At 36.7% G+C, this 17,117-nt stretch overlaps 5 protein-coding genes across 6 annotated transcripts; 3 read left to right on the forward strand and 2 right to left on the reverse strand.

Moving 5' to 3' along the window:
• Nucleotides 1–65: 65 nt before the first annotated feature.
• On the reverse strand, nt 66–1,106 carry LOC114530698 (free fatty acid receptor 3-like). The gene is made up of 2 exons (XM_028552308.1): nt 880–1,106; nt 66–813 (listed from the first exon to the last, which is right to left on the reverse strand). Exons 1-2 carry the CDS (start codon nt 1,104–1,106, stop codon nt 162–164), a joined length of 879 nt encoding a protein of 292 aa, XP_028408109.1. The 3' UTR covers nt 66–161.
• A 2,476-nt stretch (nt 1,107–3,582) lies between these two features.
• LOC114528370 (alpha-1A adrenergic receptor-like) lies at nt 3,583–4,736 on the forward strand. Its single transcript, XM_028549990.1, has one exon. It carries the CDS (start codon nt 3,594–3,596, stop codon nt 4,560–4,562), a length of 969 nt encoding a protein of 322 aa, XP_028405791.1. The 5' UTR covers nt 3,583–3,593; the 3' UTR covers nt 4,563–4,736.
• A 956-nt stretch (nt 4,737–5,692) lies between these two features.
• On the forward strand, nt 5,693–7,747 carry LOC114527626 (NTF2-related export protein 1-like). Its single transcript, XM_028549329.1, has 4 exons — nt 5,693–5,724; nt 5,817–5,903; nt 6,655–6,799; nt 7,341–7,747. Exons 1-4 carry the CDS (start codon nt 5,704–5,706, stop codon nt 7,496–7,498), a joined length of 411 nt encoding a protein of 136 aa, XP_028405130.1. The 5' UTR covers nt 5,693–5,703; the 3' UTR covers nt 7,499–7,747.
• A 470-nt stretch (nt 7,748–8,217) lies between these two features.
• Nucleotides 8,218–12,984, reverse strand: LOC114530056 (histone-lysine N-methyltransferase SETMAR-like). Its single transcript, XM_028551640.1, has 3 exons — nt 12,937–12,984; nt 9,011–9,182; nt 8,218–8,936 (listed from the first exon to the last, which is right to left on the reverse strand). Exons 1-3 carry the CDS (start codon nt 12,940–12,942, stop codon nt 8,329–8,331), a joined length of 786 nt encoding a protein of 261 aa, XP_028407441.1. The 5' UTR covers nt 12,943–12,984; the 3' UTR covers nt 8,218–8,328.
• LOC114530063 (EF-hand calcium-binding domain-containing protein 10-like) lies at nt 12,741–15,559 on the forward strand. Of its 2 annotated transcripts, none has more exons than XR_003687734.1 (4): nt 12,741–13,044; nt 14,001–14,165; nt 14,581–14,677; nt 15,208–15,559. XR_003687734.1 is itself a non-coding variant. In XM_028551652.1 (4 exons), the coding sequence occupies exons 1-4, from the start codon at nt 13,384–13,386 to the stop codon at nt 15,254–15,256; spliced, it is 435 nt and encodes a 144-aa protein (XP_028407453.1). In that variant the 5' UTR covers nt 13,053–13,383; the 3' UTR covers nt 15,257–15,559. The 2 variants fall into 2 exon arrangements, 1 of the variants encoding a protein (XP_028407453.1); XM_028551652.1 differs by lacking the exon at nt 12,741–13,044 and adding an exon at nt 13,053–13,507.
• Nucleotides 15,560–17,117: the final 1,558 nt, after the last annotated feature.

Genomic DNA, 17,117 nt, shown 5'->3' on the forward strand with positions numbered 1-17,117 from the left:
CAGTCTATGTAAATTTTCAATTTCTATGATTTAAACTAAGCCGGCCAGCCTCGGTAGTAGTGCAGTTTTACTCTTTGCAGTAGTGCCAGTGTCCTAAATGACGCGTTTGTCATTTGCACAAGTATAATAATACAGGTTTAGTCCTCCGTTTACATAACTATTCAGTAATCTGTTTTGACCTCAATTGTCGATGAAACTTTGTTTGTCGACACGAAGAGTTTCGCGTTTACATCAATTCGTCTCCTTCTGCTCATCAAATGAATTAAGGCAATCCTGAATCTTCGCATACGGAAAAAATAGATAAAAGGATTGATGCATGCATTGATATAGATAAATGAAAATAGTTTTCGCCATGTCATGAAGTCTGAATTAGACATCATTTGGAGAATAGCGTACGGCAAGTACGTCGCGTAAAATAGACACACGACAATGAATGTGTTCAACGCAGATTTGACAAAAATACTTTCTACCCTCTCTCGTTTCGCGCTGATCTGTGACGAATTTGGGTAGTTGAAGATGCGGCTAGCCTGCGCTGTTAGTTGATTTCTTACAGCTTTAAAAACCACTGCATAGAGGGCGGCAACAAATAGCATTTTTGTTAAAACAAGAGCACTGAGTGCTTTATCCAATATATCATGATGTTGCCGTGAGGATAGGGCGTCAAAGAAATGAGCAATGACCAACGCGGTAGCCGCGAGCCATGATCCAAGTATCATCAACAAGGTCCTCGCTCGGGTTACAATCGTTGCATACCTTAATGGGTAAACCACCGCGACGAATTTGTCCACAGCCACCATCAATACAGCCGTTCCGCTTAAAAACAAGCAAAACGTATTCAAAGATGTATAGTATTCACTATATTCGCTTCTTCCTACATACGTGAGGTTAATATTCCAAGGTAAAAAGGCCGAGAGGGATATGAAATCTGCCAAAGCCAGGTGAAGTATTAGCAAATCTGAGTTTTTGCGACGTAACTGGCTCCGTGTTGCGAACAAGATGATAACAAGAAGATTTGCCGTCGAGCCTACAATAACTTGCAATGATGCAAAGGAGATGAGAAGTTTTATTTCAATATCGTTTACCACGTTTGATGTGATGTTGTTCATCTTTAAAGCATATATTGGTGAGTGGAATTCAATCAAAATTTATACTGACCAAACTATTAGGGACTGACATAGTCGCAGTTTACCCCTCATCACCTTCGGAGCGGTGAATAAATATACATTAAATTTTATCTACTATGAATATTAAAAGCGGGTGTTACGTTTGCTAATTTTGTTTGTTCACATAATGATAATGAATTAAAATATAGAATACTAAGATTACAAGCTAGTAGCTCTGAAAACACTGCTAAGTTACATTTCTATTGTAACGCGTTACCATTTGTATATATGACAAAGTTAGTCTAAAAAGTCCATCTTTAATCAAAACACTTGGCGGTGCAGGTCAGCAGGTGTTCATTAAAGTCGCGAATGTATAATTTGAAATGGTTTAATAACAGATATGATTACATTATATATATTACGATCTTTCTTTTCTAAATTAACCTTACATTTGGCATGGGAAAATAATAATTTTTACAAAAGTGGACATGTAGACTGTATACTATTACACATAGGCTCGTTTGAAAAGAGACAACAGATTGCTTAGAGTTTCAAAAATTTGCATAGGAGACGGCATTGACAGGCGTCATACATATAATTAAAAGATTAGAAATGCAACGAATCAGTATCAACCTTTTATATTTTAAAGAATTGAATGTCTACTTTTTCATTTTGAATGAATTTATTTAGTATTTTCTACAACAGGTATGGGTTTGCACGACTATACCAAATATTCTAGGAACACCAAAGTAACTAAAACATAAAATATATAATGTTAAAAATTTAAGCGCGTTTATAGGCACGTGAACAGACACACCAAACGTTTAAATTATAGGATTTACGAGGCCAAATAACTCTACACGATCTGTGCATGCAGTCAATGCCCCCTCCTGCATGGTATTTCAGTACATATAAAATACTTTTGAGGTTGTTTCAAAAACTCTAATTCAATTATAACCTTATTTACATCTGCCTAGCACGAAAAAAAGGAGGAGGTTGATCAACAATATCAAGCATTTGAAGCGAATCTCAAATACTAAATTTCTCATTTTCTCACAATTATAATATCATAACATCATTACTGACATTAGATCTCTGCTTTCTACGAATATACATGATCATATTTTAAGGTGAATTTTTTGGACCCTACTAAACTTTGACAAACAAAATAAAATCGAAAAGCGATTAATTCACACGCATTGCTCTAAAGTCTTTCTTGCACAAGTGAAATTTTCATCACAAATTACGTAACACGACCTTCTTTATAGCGACATTAAAGTAACTTCAGTGCCGGCATTATTCGCCACTAAAAAATATTCACCAAGTGTTGACATAGGCTAAGTATATTTTCCTCCAAACTCCTACTTCCAACTTATACAGTGCAACAGTTTGCCTTTTGTCTAAATTATGTTGGCAAAGCAATGATAAGACTGATTTGATTTACTCAACAATTGTTAGGTCACTTTTTATACAATCGTACAGTAAATTAGTTAAATATAGGAAGGAAAAGTTGAAAAAAACCTGGTCGGATCGACTTCAAATGCGGTGTTAAGATTTTCTTGTTTTATAGTGGAGGTCTTATCCGCGGGCCAAGGAGGTAGTGAATGTTGTTGGAACCAAAGATCTTGAAACAGAATGCATGTGGTCACTTTAGTTGCCAGTCTTTTGCCTCGAAACAGGACGCGGTAACGCAATCAAAATATAGCGACGCTTTAAATCATCTTAACAAGCACATAATCAACCAGACTATATTGATATCGCCAACTTAACAAGATCCATGTGTCATAATTTATACGAGGTAAGTTATAAAGGAAGATAAAATTCAATAAATTCACAGCTAAATTGGATATGATAAACAATAAAAAATGAACGGCACCGGCTTTGCATGATCCCTTAAAGTTCAAAATCCATTAAAACTGTTTATCCACTGAAAACGCTTGGCACTTTGGCAAAAAGACCTGTCGTAAATTGATTTATTAATTTCTGTAAATCCCTTTAAAAGAACAAGTTTCTTTCGCTGTTAAACAGAAATCTGCAGCCGCATATTTAGTGCGCTTTGTTCTTATTCTTGCGTATAACTCATATGCATGCTTAGCCTTTTCTTCCTATGCCATAGGACGCTGACCTGCTGAAAATCTTTATAAATTGTTTTAATTTTTTTAATTACTGCAATTTCAAACAAGAAGCAACCTTCGACAAAGTTCCATTCATGCATAATCCAATAACAATGCAATGCAGTATGATTGGGATCCGCTTGGCCCTTTGAATATTTTTTAGCATGCAATTACGACAAACGCAAACATATAATGACTCCAGACACGTTCCCTTTGGTAGGTTTACATTGGATAATTTTTTCTGTCTATCATTCATGTGCCACATGTCACATATGAAAAATTGGCATGGATTGATATAATTAAAAAATACGTTAATGAATTTTCGCGTACGGTACGACTGAATACGAATGTAATTCGTCCCGGCGTTGGTTTAACGATGAGCAATCTTACATCAAAATTGATAAATGATATAGAGTTGGATTTCCTAACGAGTTTTGCCTCGTTGCAAGTTGTCATTGGTTCGACAGCGAACTTTCTTGTGATCATTTTGTTCGCGACAACGACCGAACTACGGCGCAAAAACTCCGACTTACTAATTCTTCATCTTTCCGTGGCGGATTTCATATCGCTCTCGACGTTTTTACCATGGAATATATATCTTACAAATATAGGAAGAGGCGAATACAGCGAGTACTACACGTCTTTGAACACGTTTTGTTTGTTTTTAAGCGGCACGGCCGTGTTAACGGTTGCTGTGGACAAGTTTGTCGCGGTGATCTATCCGTTAAGGTATCCGACACTCATAACTAGAGCGAGGACATTGTTGATGATACTCGGGTCCTGGCTCGTCGCAACAGCGTTGGTCATCGCTCATTTTTTCGACTATTTATCAGCAGGCGAACATCATCATATATTGGATAAGTCTCTGAGTGCACTTGTTTTGGCAAAAATGCTTTTCGTCGCTGTTATGTATGCTGTGGTGTTCAAAGCTGTTAGAAATCAATTGTCAGCACGTAATGGACGCAAAGTGCACGTACAAAACTCGTCGCAGATTACCTCGAAACGAGAAAAGGCCGAGAGGGTTTTTCTAAAATCCGCGTTGAACACATTTATCGTTGTTTGCCTATTTTATGCGACGTACCTGCCGTACGCCATTCTTCAAATGATGTCCGTTACAGACTTCGTGGCATGGCGAAGATTATTTTCATTTATCTACATTAACGCATGCATCAATCCTTTCATCTATTTCTTTCGTATGCGTAGATTTAGGATTGCCTTACTTGCTGTTATCAACAAAAGAAAACGTTTCCGCGATATAAACGCTGGAAACTACATGTCAACGAACAAGGTTTCGTCGACAATCGACGGCGAGATAGGCCTTAGGCCGGATGGGCCGCCATTTTAGGTTTCATTATAGGAGCGCTGATGAGTCAGCAAGTATACAATTAGCAAGATATTCTTATCGAATATACAACCCGTGCAAAGTAAAAGAAGAAGACCTTAATAGACAATTCAAACATCTCTCGTGCGGCAATAAAAACCTCATACTTAACAATAGATTACACTTTCCGCCTCGTTTAAGTTGTATATGTATGTTTGGTTAAGCATATCCAGGACCAGGAAGTTAATCAAAATTATTTTTATTTCAATTTTCTTTTCTGCACAGACAACAATAGTGAACCTAAAACGCTGAGACGCAGTTCAATCTCACTGAATGTCTTATTATTTAATCACCTGCCACAACACCAAAATCGATTATGTATGATATATTTAGTGTATAATAATACATCTCTAGTCAATCAGTAGCATATTGTCACCTTTTTCAATATATTAACCTGCTATTTTGAGTGAACGGTTGTTCAGTAAGAGATGCTAGATTCATTGTCTGGGTATAACCGCCATCTTTTCTTTTGGTAAAGGATCACGAATATTGTTGAAATGGCCAATGGGTAAGTTATGTGAGGACTGGACCTATATTCACGTTAACTCTATCGCTCAAGTTTCTCCAGTCCTATCATCAGACGAGACCGATTTTAATACTAATCGGTGATCAGTTAAGGCACCACGAACGAAAATTACACTCCCTTCTGAAGGTCAAGAAAGTGCATGTGCCAAAGTGTGACAAAAAGTTTTTTCCACGTAAAGACTTCAATTTTAAATAACCAACTGTGGTTTTCTGTGTGGTAGTCGTTGTAATTCACTTGATAACTGCAAAATATGGAGGGATAACAGCTTGATAACTGCAAAATATGGAGGCCGGATATTGCAAAACTGATAAATTTTGCAATCGCGCGACTGACTTGACATTACCCAAGATTCGCCCTTGATAGTTAATTGATAGATGGAGACATAATATAAGGATGCATTTTTGTATGACAATCATAGCTGTCAATAGGTCTATTTTATGTGTTCGTGGCAAAGTATATATATATTTTTATGGAGCAATTTATTAATGAAAAATCTTACCCTCTCGTCCTTATCGAACGAGTTCTTATCCCCCCTGGTTTAAAGCTGACCAATCGAGGAAGAAAACTGTCAAATCCAATATGGCGGCTTCAAAACAGGAGGTAAATATACAAAGTATACAATATTTTATTTTAATCATTGCTGCAAATAGCGCTTATTGCTTTTCTTGAATGTGAAACTCTTTCCCACTTAGAACAAAAAGCTTCTGGCCGAGCAAGCTTCGAAATCAGGGGAGGAATTCATTCAACTTTACTATGAGACGTTTGACAAACGCAGACATGTAAGTGGACTAGAACAGTTTGAATTTTAATAAAATTATAGCAGTTTATATGGATTTTAGCCATAAGCGTGTCGCAAAAGATCTGTTGTAAGTGCTATATCTTCTCACGTGGTATTTGCTGAAAAGTTTGCTTTCCTCCCAGAATGTTGATTATGTTGGTTAATGGTTATTTTGCCAGAAAATTAATGAGAGAAAATCTGAATCCTGGACAACTGGATTAAACTCTGAACACTAAGGGACAGCAAAGATAGGACATTTCATGTGTTTCAGTAATTACTAATTAGCACTTGTAAAAATAAGATTTGGTTTTCTCATATGAGTAACACATGATTGACTTCACAATTGAGTTTTACCCAATTTTTCTTTCTAAGGTTAGAGTTAGGATTGAGGTTAGGGTGAGGATTGGGGTTAGAACTAAATAGCCGGTTGCCTGCTATTTAGCAATTCCTATTATATACCTTTCAACCTAAAAAGCTTTTCCAAGAAAATTAGTATGACAAGGTCATGAGAATTTTTTGTTTATTTTAAGCAGTTGTTATAAATAAGATTGTATTTGACGGATTTAGAATTGACTATTGTCAAAAAAGAACGGCAATCAGCAACAAGAATTGTCTATATATATATGGTAATCTTGGCAATTGTCTTCAGTCAGCATAAGACACTTGCCTACAATTTATAACCCACCTCCCCAGAAAGGAAAAAGGAAATAAATTATCCTAATATATATAGTTTATTTCATTATTTGCTCCAGGTTTTATCAAAGTTATATTCAGACACTTCAAGTTTGGTGTGGAATGGCCATCATATAAAAGGGAGTGATAAATTAAATGAATTCCTTGTCTCCCTACCTACAACTGTGCACAACATCTATTCCATGGATTGTCAGCCAGTCCCAGGTAATATGGATAAGTGAATTTTGATATTCAAGGCACTACCTCCTATACAGCAATTACTTTATTTACTTATTCTGGTGATATGCAGAACAATTGTCATAAAATTACACAAACATTTTTACAATATTTGTTGTGTTTGTTTAATAAGCAATATATCAAGTAAGTTCAATATGTCAGAGTTGCCTATGGTCAAAATATTAAATTCAAATCAGTGTTTGAAACCACTTGTCATGTGTGAAAAAATTAAGTGCTTAATTAATAATATAATAAATATATAGATGATTACAAGACACAAAAAATGAATACATGACTGATATTAATGCTTGGCAATACTATTAATGCTGGAAATATAAATGAATACATGATTAATACTAATGCATCTCGATCTATTCTATCACTCCAGAAAGTTGATAGCAATAAGAACTAGAGCTTTGCCTACCTGTTTTTCACCCCAATATACCTTGTACCATGGTAATGAAGAATATCGCATGTTAATACATATGACAATTGTTGCTTATTTTAATATTTATTTAATTCTCTTTAGAGAAAGCTGTACCAGGAGGCAGAACTATTGCAGTCTTTGTTAGTGGGAATGTTGAGTATGAAGATACTAAAGCTAAAATTTTTTCTCAGAATTTTGTGCTTACCGCAGAAGGAAAAGTATGGAAGGTTGTTAGCGATTGTTTTCGAACAACTACTTAACACAAACTTTAAAAGTCCCGAATCTGGCTGATAAAATTTTTCTCTTTTTGGCATAACTGTCAACCCAGTGAAACCTTTTTGGAGGCATATTGGTAGAGCCTTTAGAGTATAAGGAATGAGTATATGTTGGATATGAACGCACCTTACATTGGTAAATACTCGTATATTGGGCTACAGCTGAAAAATCTAAATTGAAGTTCAGAGGTACTACCACTACATATGCGTAGATTTTAAGGAGCGATGTGATGAAACGTGCTAACGCTGCATACTATAACCTGTAAAGTAGTAATGTAGTTCTATGTACATATCATGTACAAAAACTGAAGGACACTTTAAAGCAAAACTTTTTCTGTAACCAATGTTAACTGCGGTTACAGATTTTGCCCTGTGATTAAAAGGTTGGTCTCAAATCTATGAAGCGAAAGGCAATGGCAATTCCACCCTTTCTAACTTTATCGATAAAACTATTTCGTTGCTTATCAACGAACCTAAACTTGTCCGACGAAGCTAAAATAACCTGCCAAAATCAATATATATACCCAGACAGCTTGTTCAGGAAACAGTGTATGTTACATACGTAGGATAACGTAGGACAAATTCTCATCAAGGCCAGAGTGGTTATTTGAGGGATTTGTTTGATCATTTAATATTCCATCAGTCGATTTGCAAAGCAAATGAAAGAATTTTCAAAGCAAAAGAAAATAATTTTCTCTAATCGTCTCAAGCAGTCAAAACGACCCTCGTTTTCAAATGAGGACGATATGAGGACTGAGGTTCGTGCACTTCTATCGAAAAAACTCACTCAAAATAATGTACAAGTACAAATTACATTACTTATTATACAAGCAATCATCGAAAGGCAAAAATCCTGCACACTGATCTGCTTCGCATAAACATTTCGTCCGCAAAGTTTCAAAATTCAGATGCAAGTTTTTCTCAACTTCACCATAATCCGCCGACGTACACGAAGCATCACCGTAACTAAATGTAAGTTCTTCACCATTGACGATATCTCGAGAAGAGAATAAACAAAGTCTAGGGACGGGAGAGTTAATCCTTACTGGAAACATCGTCATATTTGGTTGACATGAATGGTTCATGAATCTCGCTACATTGCCGACGTCCGTGGCATCGATGTGTGTCCTGAGAACGTTCCCTTCTGATATATGTTCTTTAAGAACCAACAAGTAGTTCGATTCCGTCTTACCAGTTCTTGACGCGGTGCGCCTCTTAGCTTCTTTATAACTTATGATTTCTCCACAGTACTCGGCGATGAAATTTTGCTTGGGGATTGGTTCTAAAGTTCTTACCCCTAGCCCTCTTTTGCTCGTCTGAATAATTTCAAGTCTGACCGTGATGCCTTGCTGCGTTACTCGGTTTCTGCACGTTGCAGAACAGCCACAGTTTCTGTTGCACTCGAATATCGGCAAACAGTACCCTAAAAGAAAAGCGGCTGCTCTTATGTAACGTTCTAGATTTAGTGCATCTGAAGTTAATATGGGTGAAACATACCAGCATTATTTTCCATCTTCAATAAACGATGTCGATTATCATAGTTGGGCCCGTATCTAACTATGCACGCGCAACTCGTCTCATCACACTCATTCGCGCAGTCACACCCAGGGTACATCGACGTATCCAAGTCTATATGAACTTCTGGTCCACACGTGGCTCTCGTGACATACTAAAATCAGAAAATTTAGATTTTTCGAATGAGATCGAAGAACATGAATACCTTGCACGTTCAGTCAAAAGGCTTTTCAGTGTTTTGTGTTTTTCTTTTAAATCCTGTTTCTTACAAATACCAGAAGAACTCCAATTCAAACACACTAAATTTTATGTCCACAAAAAATTCCTTTGCATCGTAGCGTAATTACGCTAAAATCCCTTTGTCGTAATCGCACCTTTTGCTTTCTACCGCCATATAGCAGCCTCATACCCAGGCGCTTTAGTAGTAAAAAATATAACGTTGCATTCAGCTATTTCATGGAAGTCAGCTAAAAAGTGGGAGCGCACGGGGGTGTTCACCACAAGCACCACCGTGCACTCGATTTTAGTCAGCTGGCCTCTATATAATAACTGAATGTAACGTTATATGTTTTCCACTAAAGAGCCTGGGTACGGGGTTGGCCATATGGGGTGAAAATTAAACTAAAATATCGCAAATTAAAAGCAAACAAACATAGAATGCAATACTAAGAAATTGTAGTACTGTGGCAGGCTTACTTAGAAGACTTGTGAAGATTTGTAGTAATCGGCTGAATAAAAGACTTATGCCACCCAAGATGGCGGAATATAAGCTATTTAATTTTTATACTGTACTTTTTATTGATTTTTTTAAAAAATGGACTTCATTTATAGTAGTGTGCAGATGCAGACGAGTGAATATTTATATAAATGTTTTGCGCCTTTATTTCAACTTATGGAAGGAATCACATCTATCATAAAAAATAACAGCCTCCAAATTACGGACTTATAATCAATTCTTTGGCAAGTTACTCCGCAAACAAAGTTATTATTTAATTGTACAAATCAGTGTACATAGATAGCAGCGCCGTGCATACAATTAGCGATACCATGTTGCAATTGCGCAAGCAACGATTTCTGGTGTTAGATTTCATTTCTTGCCATTGTTGGCGTTGCGTAAAACAGAGCCAGTGGCCAGACATGGCTATTTGGAAAATTTTACTGTGCGCGTTTATTCTGATCGCGTTAGTTGTAGGGATCGAATCAAGAGATTGCCGTTATATTAAAACAAAATTAAAATGCGAGAAACAGTGCTGCGGAAAAGGGCCTACTTACATGTGCATAGACGACTGTGAAGGCATCGCGTGCGATAGCGACAGTGACTGTGGAGATGGATGTTGCCGTGATGACAGGTGCAAAGATTGTCCGCTGTCTACGCTTATCATTGGAGTTATAGCTGGATCTGCCGTGATTTTTCTCGCGATTATCATTGTCGCAGCTATATTTTGTTGCCGCGATAAACCAAAGCCTATCGTTGTTGGACAATGGTCCCAACTTCATACCGTCAATAACACGACAGTGGTAAACCCCGGGGCTACCGTGGTAAATGCCAATTCCAATACTCATATGTATTGACGAATGTATAAGAAGATGCTGCAGTACTTGTAACAGATGAACATATAAATAATATAATCCGCAGTCGTATGGATGTAGTATTGTTGTAAATGTAATACAGATGCTAGGATGAATGAAACTTTATACGCGAGACGATATTACTTGAGATTTGTGTGAGTCGTATATATACTCCCCTTAGTGTTAGCTTAGCTTAACCTTTTAGAATTTTTGTTTATATATATGATTTTAGATTTTTAATGTCATAGACATAATAATAAATCGCATGCCACAATGGTAACGAACGAAATAATAATTCATGCAGTATACATAAAGTGCATGTGGAAACCATTACGCGATTCCTTGTTTCTGATTAGACAACATATACTATTGTAAGTTAGACAACATATACTATTATATTACATATCGCAAACTTATTATTTGCACGAGTTGCATGTAGTCTGTGACTGTATCCAAGCTGACGACGGTTCGGCCGTAGGCCCGTAAGTGTTATGGCTTATTTCCACATTTATTGTTTAAAATTTTATCTTTTTTCATGTGTCAAAGTGGAATGTTTTGTATCTTTGCACATGTCTCATGAGAGCAAAATTAAAGTCCATTTCATTTAAGGTGGTTCTAAATTGAAAACGATAATTTAAATTTGTCATGTAATTATGAAAAGGGTATTTTAGATTAAATGTTGGCATCAATAGACCTTTTCGGTAATCACGTCACAACATTATCGTTTTAAATTTAGAGTCACTTTAAATGAGATGGATTTCAAGTTTTACTCTCACAAGTTATGTGCAAAGATGCAAAACATCCTTTTATAACCCGTGCATGAAAAAGATTTTTTAATTTTGACAAATAAGTATGGAAATAAGCCCTAACGCGAGAACGAGGCTCGCGGTCTTGGCCCCTGAGGCTCGTTTTCATGTTATTGCTATTTTCTACATTTATTGGTCAACATGAAAAATCTTTTTCATGCATGTGTTGAAGAAGGATGCTTTGCGTCTTTGCACGTGGCTCGTTAGAGTAGAACTTGAAATCCATTTCATTCATCCATCTCATTCATCCATCTCGCATTCATTCATGACATTCACGTGTTACCGTAAAAGGCTGTCATGTTCAACACGATTCGTTTAGAATATGCAAGGGGTTTCGATTAAATCAGTCCTAAACAGTTCACAACTTCGGCACTACGCGTAATCTTTCTCAGTTTGAAAATCATTTTGGCCATACGAAACTGAGAGTCCGTGTGCTTAGCCTTACGTCTGAACCACTGCCATGTATAGTGTTCATCAAGGATCGACTCTAGAGAATCATCTCTCTATGAAATAACCTTTTGGGCGATGTCACTTGGCATCGTCGCCATGTGTTACATCTGAACCACACTTTATGCTGTCTGGTGTTCCTCAGGGATCGATTCTAGGTCCGCTTTTATGCTTGCATACTCAATAGGTATTTACAATAGTTCTAATAGGATTCCGGAACCAATATACCTTTACAGAAGTGTTGACAAGCATTTAGAGGAGAGGATGAACCTTTTTCATTGTAGACATTCGAAATTTTTCATGGTAGACATTCGGCTTTGCCCCTACATGGCTTTCTTTGGTCACACACGTAACATTGCTGTTTCTACAGGCTTCTTATATTGCATGTAACAAAATAGAATAGCAGTGTCACATGTGTGAGACCAGAGAATCACCCTTCAATTATCCATATCACCCTGCCTGGGGGCAGTTGTTCTGAAGGTGGATAGTGCTACTGCTATCTGCAGATTTTTTTTAATTAATTTTTCTGGCAATAATATGCTGATAGAGTATATTGTGGGTGACCCAACTAAAAGTACACTGAGTACAATAGTAAGCTATAGGCACTGTGTGTGCCATGTGGTATAGATACTGTGTGTAGGGTTGGCAAGTATACACTGGTACCTACTTCAGGTTATAACTTTACTATTGAATAAACTATTTCATTACTTAAGTTGAATTAATTTAACTAACTTCAGCCAGTAATTACTGAACGTCAACCATAATTTTTTTCCTGCCTAACACAACTTACACCCTAGCTTAAATAAAGATAAAGAAAAATCAAGAGTAGAAATATGTATGAAGAGTAGAAATATATATGTAATCCATTCATAGTGAATAGTGGCCTGTGATTGAAGTTTTATAACATATTGTTTGAATAAAAACCCATTGGTGGAGGAACAAGACTCAACGAGTTGGTGGTTTGTCAAAAAAAAATAAGTAAAATTTGACCGAAAATTCACTTCCGAATCCGGTGCGACTTATATTATGCTAATTATATTCTGAATTATACTATCAGAAGCGGACATAAATATTACCAGTAATTACCCACATAAACCGTCGACAACCGACATTTAACGACAATGAGTGGCTGGTCGGTTTAGCGGTTTGTCCTTCGTGGATCTATGAAAGTATAATTATTCGCCAATGTAAGCGGTACGTTTTCCAATTCAAATTTTAACATTCAGTTATCGACTTGTCTCAATTCTCAAACATATTAAATTTATACATATAAAATAAAACCATCTTCACGTAAGAAATACCTGAAACGATTTCTTTATTTGGATGGCATTTTGAAATCGTATTGGAATTGCTTCTAGACCTTGAGAAATATCACTTTCTGCGCAGTTGGCAGAGGGGATTGTATTATAAAATTTGAAGTTCGAAGTTTCTTTGAATTCGGCCGCCATATTTGTTTCATTTTGTCAACCGCTGGAATATAGTACCGACATACTCTACCACTCAGTAGCCTAGCAACAATTGCGCAAAGTAAAGATGGACGGAAAGAAAGAAAAGGAAGAGAGGAAAATGGAAGATATAGCTGAACAGTATTTGAAAAAGCACAAAATTTTAGCATTGTTTGAAAATATAACTGCACGATTGGTGTTCGAACGGCCCGGTAGGTGGTGTTTCTTAGCATGCTCGGTAACAGATCGGTGGTTGATTATAATCTCTTCCTTCACCTGGAAATCAAGGAACCTTCGCGTAAATTCTCTGAACCTTTTCACTATTACCTTATAATTGCAAAATGCTACCAGCTACCAGGTTTGTGCAGATTTTTCAAAAAAGTGCGTCGCACGAATGAAGCGAGAAAATATTTTCCCACCGTTCCCGAAAGCCTCGGATCATCCCTTGTGAATGGGGCCAAAAAGTGCAGGAGGCCTAGCCAGCGAACGCCCACCAAGCCTACTGGCAAGTCAAACTCTGGGAACGATGTTACACTTTCGAGTCAAAATTATTCCATAAATTTGAAGAAGGCTTTCTGGCGATGTAGAAGCTGGTTTGGAATGACTTATTCGATGAATCACTAGTCTCGTCATTTGTTAAGCTTGAATTACTGATCTTTTATCAGGGCATACGTCATATGGTAAAGTATTATTCTTTGCACGTAGAAAACCCAAGGACGTTGATGAGAGATCACATAAGAAACCTGATGGAATCCAGAGAATTTGATCTAGATTTCCCATGCCTTTTTGATTCGAGTAATATAAAATGTTTGTTTGGAATACTAGACGCGTCTTGTGGTGGTCATATTATACCTGAACAATTCAGATCAGGTGAGCACCTTTTAATTACAGAATACTGAAAACTCTGATCACGCTAGTGATTCAATTCCTTTTTGTATTAGTAAATAGTCAATTCGGTAGAAAAATGTAGGAAAAAAGGGCTATTCAGAACCTAAGAGACTGAATTCAAGTATCATCGAATTCAAGTATTAACGTACACCAGTGTATGTTTGAGCCTCATAAGCGTGGTAATTGTCAGTCATTCCTCGATTGTTCTCTCAGTCACTTTATAATCAAGTTACCACGCTCACTATCATTATATGGCATATATATATAGGCAAGCATAGGGAGCCCTCTTTTAGAGATCAAGATTTCGAGTTTCTCCTCCATCGCCCCCTTCTTCACATCAAGTGACCGATCCCTAAATTCACACTGTGTTATTTAAATGACACCGTGTGATTTGTAGCGTTAGAGGTTGTCGGCGCCAGCATCATCCAGGAAGATGACGTTCCAGATCTATTAGACAACGATGGCATTCCTTTCGACGTTTTCCTCACCAAAATGTTAGTATGAAGTCAAGATACACTGCCACTTTTAAAAGCATACATTCACGTTCACCTGAATTGAAAATCTATATAAATGAAGAAAAGTCAGTATACCAGCCGACAATTTTGAATGATATAATATAAAACGAAAATTACAACCTTTAAACATTATTCATTATTATAAAAATTAGGACTAAATCAATTATGCAAGACGAAAATCGATTCTATTCCAAATCATTACCAGGCCACGTTTACACTTTACCGGATTCACTTGTCACAATATCTTCATTTGGCTTTTACTATCGTTTAATAACTACAAAATTTGACGACCCACTCCGGAAGCAATCCAGTATAAGGTGAACGGGTTCCCAGGAATATTATTTCGTTTGGGGGGAACTGAATTTGAACAAAATTCATTGTTTTGTCTAACCGGCCCTTAAATTAATTAAAAATTGTTATCCTAGCATTTAGACATAATAATTGAGATTTAATGGTCTATACTTCCAGTTGGATTTAGAACAGACATTTTTTTATTATTTTTTATTTAGGAGAGAAGGGATATCGAATTCATCGGCTACGTTTGCACCTGATTTTTGAGGTCAGTATAGAAACCAGATGCTAGCTACATGAAGGCGAATATTTTGTTTGTTTTAATTTTTCTTCCAAACGAACGGAAATAGAAGTATTTTAACCGTCACTCAGTGTAATAAAATACAATTAACGGGTAACTCTCAGTTTTGAGTTGGTTGAAATATAGGTCACTCTAGCTGCAAAGCTTCCAATTAGTAGACAAAATGTGCGGCTTTGGTCAAGCATTTTTTAGGTTATGGCGATGTTTTTTAACCCAAAGTAGTAGACTCGGTCAAGCCTCGTGAGTTTTTCGCAAACAGCTGCTGCATATACCTGCATATGTTCCGCTTGGCCGCATAATGCCATGGCCTTTTTATTTTTTTTTCTCTGCATGCTGCCATATAGCATTCTCGATTGTGTAGTTTGTGTAGCGGAACTTTTGAAATCACATTGAAACAGTAGCGTAGCCAGCCTGACGATTTGTCCCGCTAAGCTAATATTTTAGTGTTCATTGACTGTGAAAACAATAAATTTCTAAGGAAATGAATAATTATAAGAACACGAAATTTATATAGCTAGTGGGACAAAATCGTCAGGCTGGCTACGCCACTGCATTGGAAGCACCAAGAGAGTTAACGAATATTCGTTTTGGAACCGAAAATGGGGGCAGATATTTTACGCTTGACCGTAAAGGTTATAGTCTTGATCATTTTAGCGACTCTGAACAATAGCAGCACGTGTTAGTGACGCTATACTGTCTTTATATATATATATATATATATATATATATATATATATATATATATATATATATATATATATATATATATATATAACTGAAAATAATAAAGCCTTGTGTAACAAATGAGAAGTCCGACATATAGCAAATGAATTACGAGACACCACACACAATCAAAACAGACACAAAAGCGGCGTGCACCCACGTGAGCAATATCGAAACACGAGCACGTTGTGGTAACAGGTGCCTATTAGGTGTCATGAATTCGTTAATTCGTCGTAATCAATAACTTCTTATTAACCGAGCGCGAGGTCTTTATACGAGAAATATCGGACCGAGAAATGCATGTATTCGTATTAGTACCCTGCTACGCATTTGACAGAAAAAACATTGACAACTAAACTGACAAACCAGTTGAAGTGGTGAATGTAAACAGCGCTTTAATCGAAATTGAATTCGAAGGGGTAAGGGAAGAATGGCATTTTTCAAAGCCTTAATGCTCTGTGCTGTTTCCACTTGTGCACTGGTTTGTGTTCTTGGTGATTCAAGAAAATGTGTTCATAAGGGCCCATCCGGAAGATTAGTTACTTGTACAAAATTTTGTTGTGGAAATGTAGAGCACATAAGTTGCAGAGATAAAGATGACTGTGCAGGTATTCCTTGCGATAAGAATGAAGACTGCGGCAGTGGATGTTGTGTTAAAGGCAAGTGTACAAACTGTTCTTTACCAAAGCTTTACGTCGTACTCATTGTTATTGGAGTTTTATTGGTCCTCGCTGCTATCACGTTTGCGGTATGTTGTTGTCGTTGTCAAAGAAAGAAGCCAACTGTTTCAAGGTGGAATCATCTCGTCCAAGATACCAGAGCCTAAGCATTCGCTTTTGGATACAAGATCCAATTTTAACGATTTACACAATCACAATAGCGACTGCTAGGTAGCTAATTCAAAATTTATATATGTAGTTGTAATAAACTATATATAGCAATATATAATTTGTGTGATTCGAGATGCCAAAATCACATTATACTGCACATTTATGATGATAAAGTTAGCTTCTTCATTACTTTACACGCGGTTTTATAGCATTCCAAGTTATCCTAGAATTATCGTAAAATTCGTGCAAACATCTCACCACAATATATCATGTA

Source organism: Dendronephthya gigantea, unplaced genomic scaffold, assembly GCF_004324835.1.
Source record: "Dendronephthya gigantea isolate DGI-Jeju-01 unplaced genomic scaffold, DenGig_1.0 000001F, whole genome shotgun sequence".
NCBI classification, from domain to species: Eukaryota; Metazoa; Cnidaria; class Anthozoa; order Malacalcyonacea; family Nephtheidae; genus Dendronephthya; species Dendronephthya gigantea.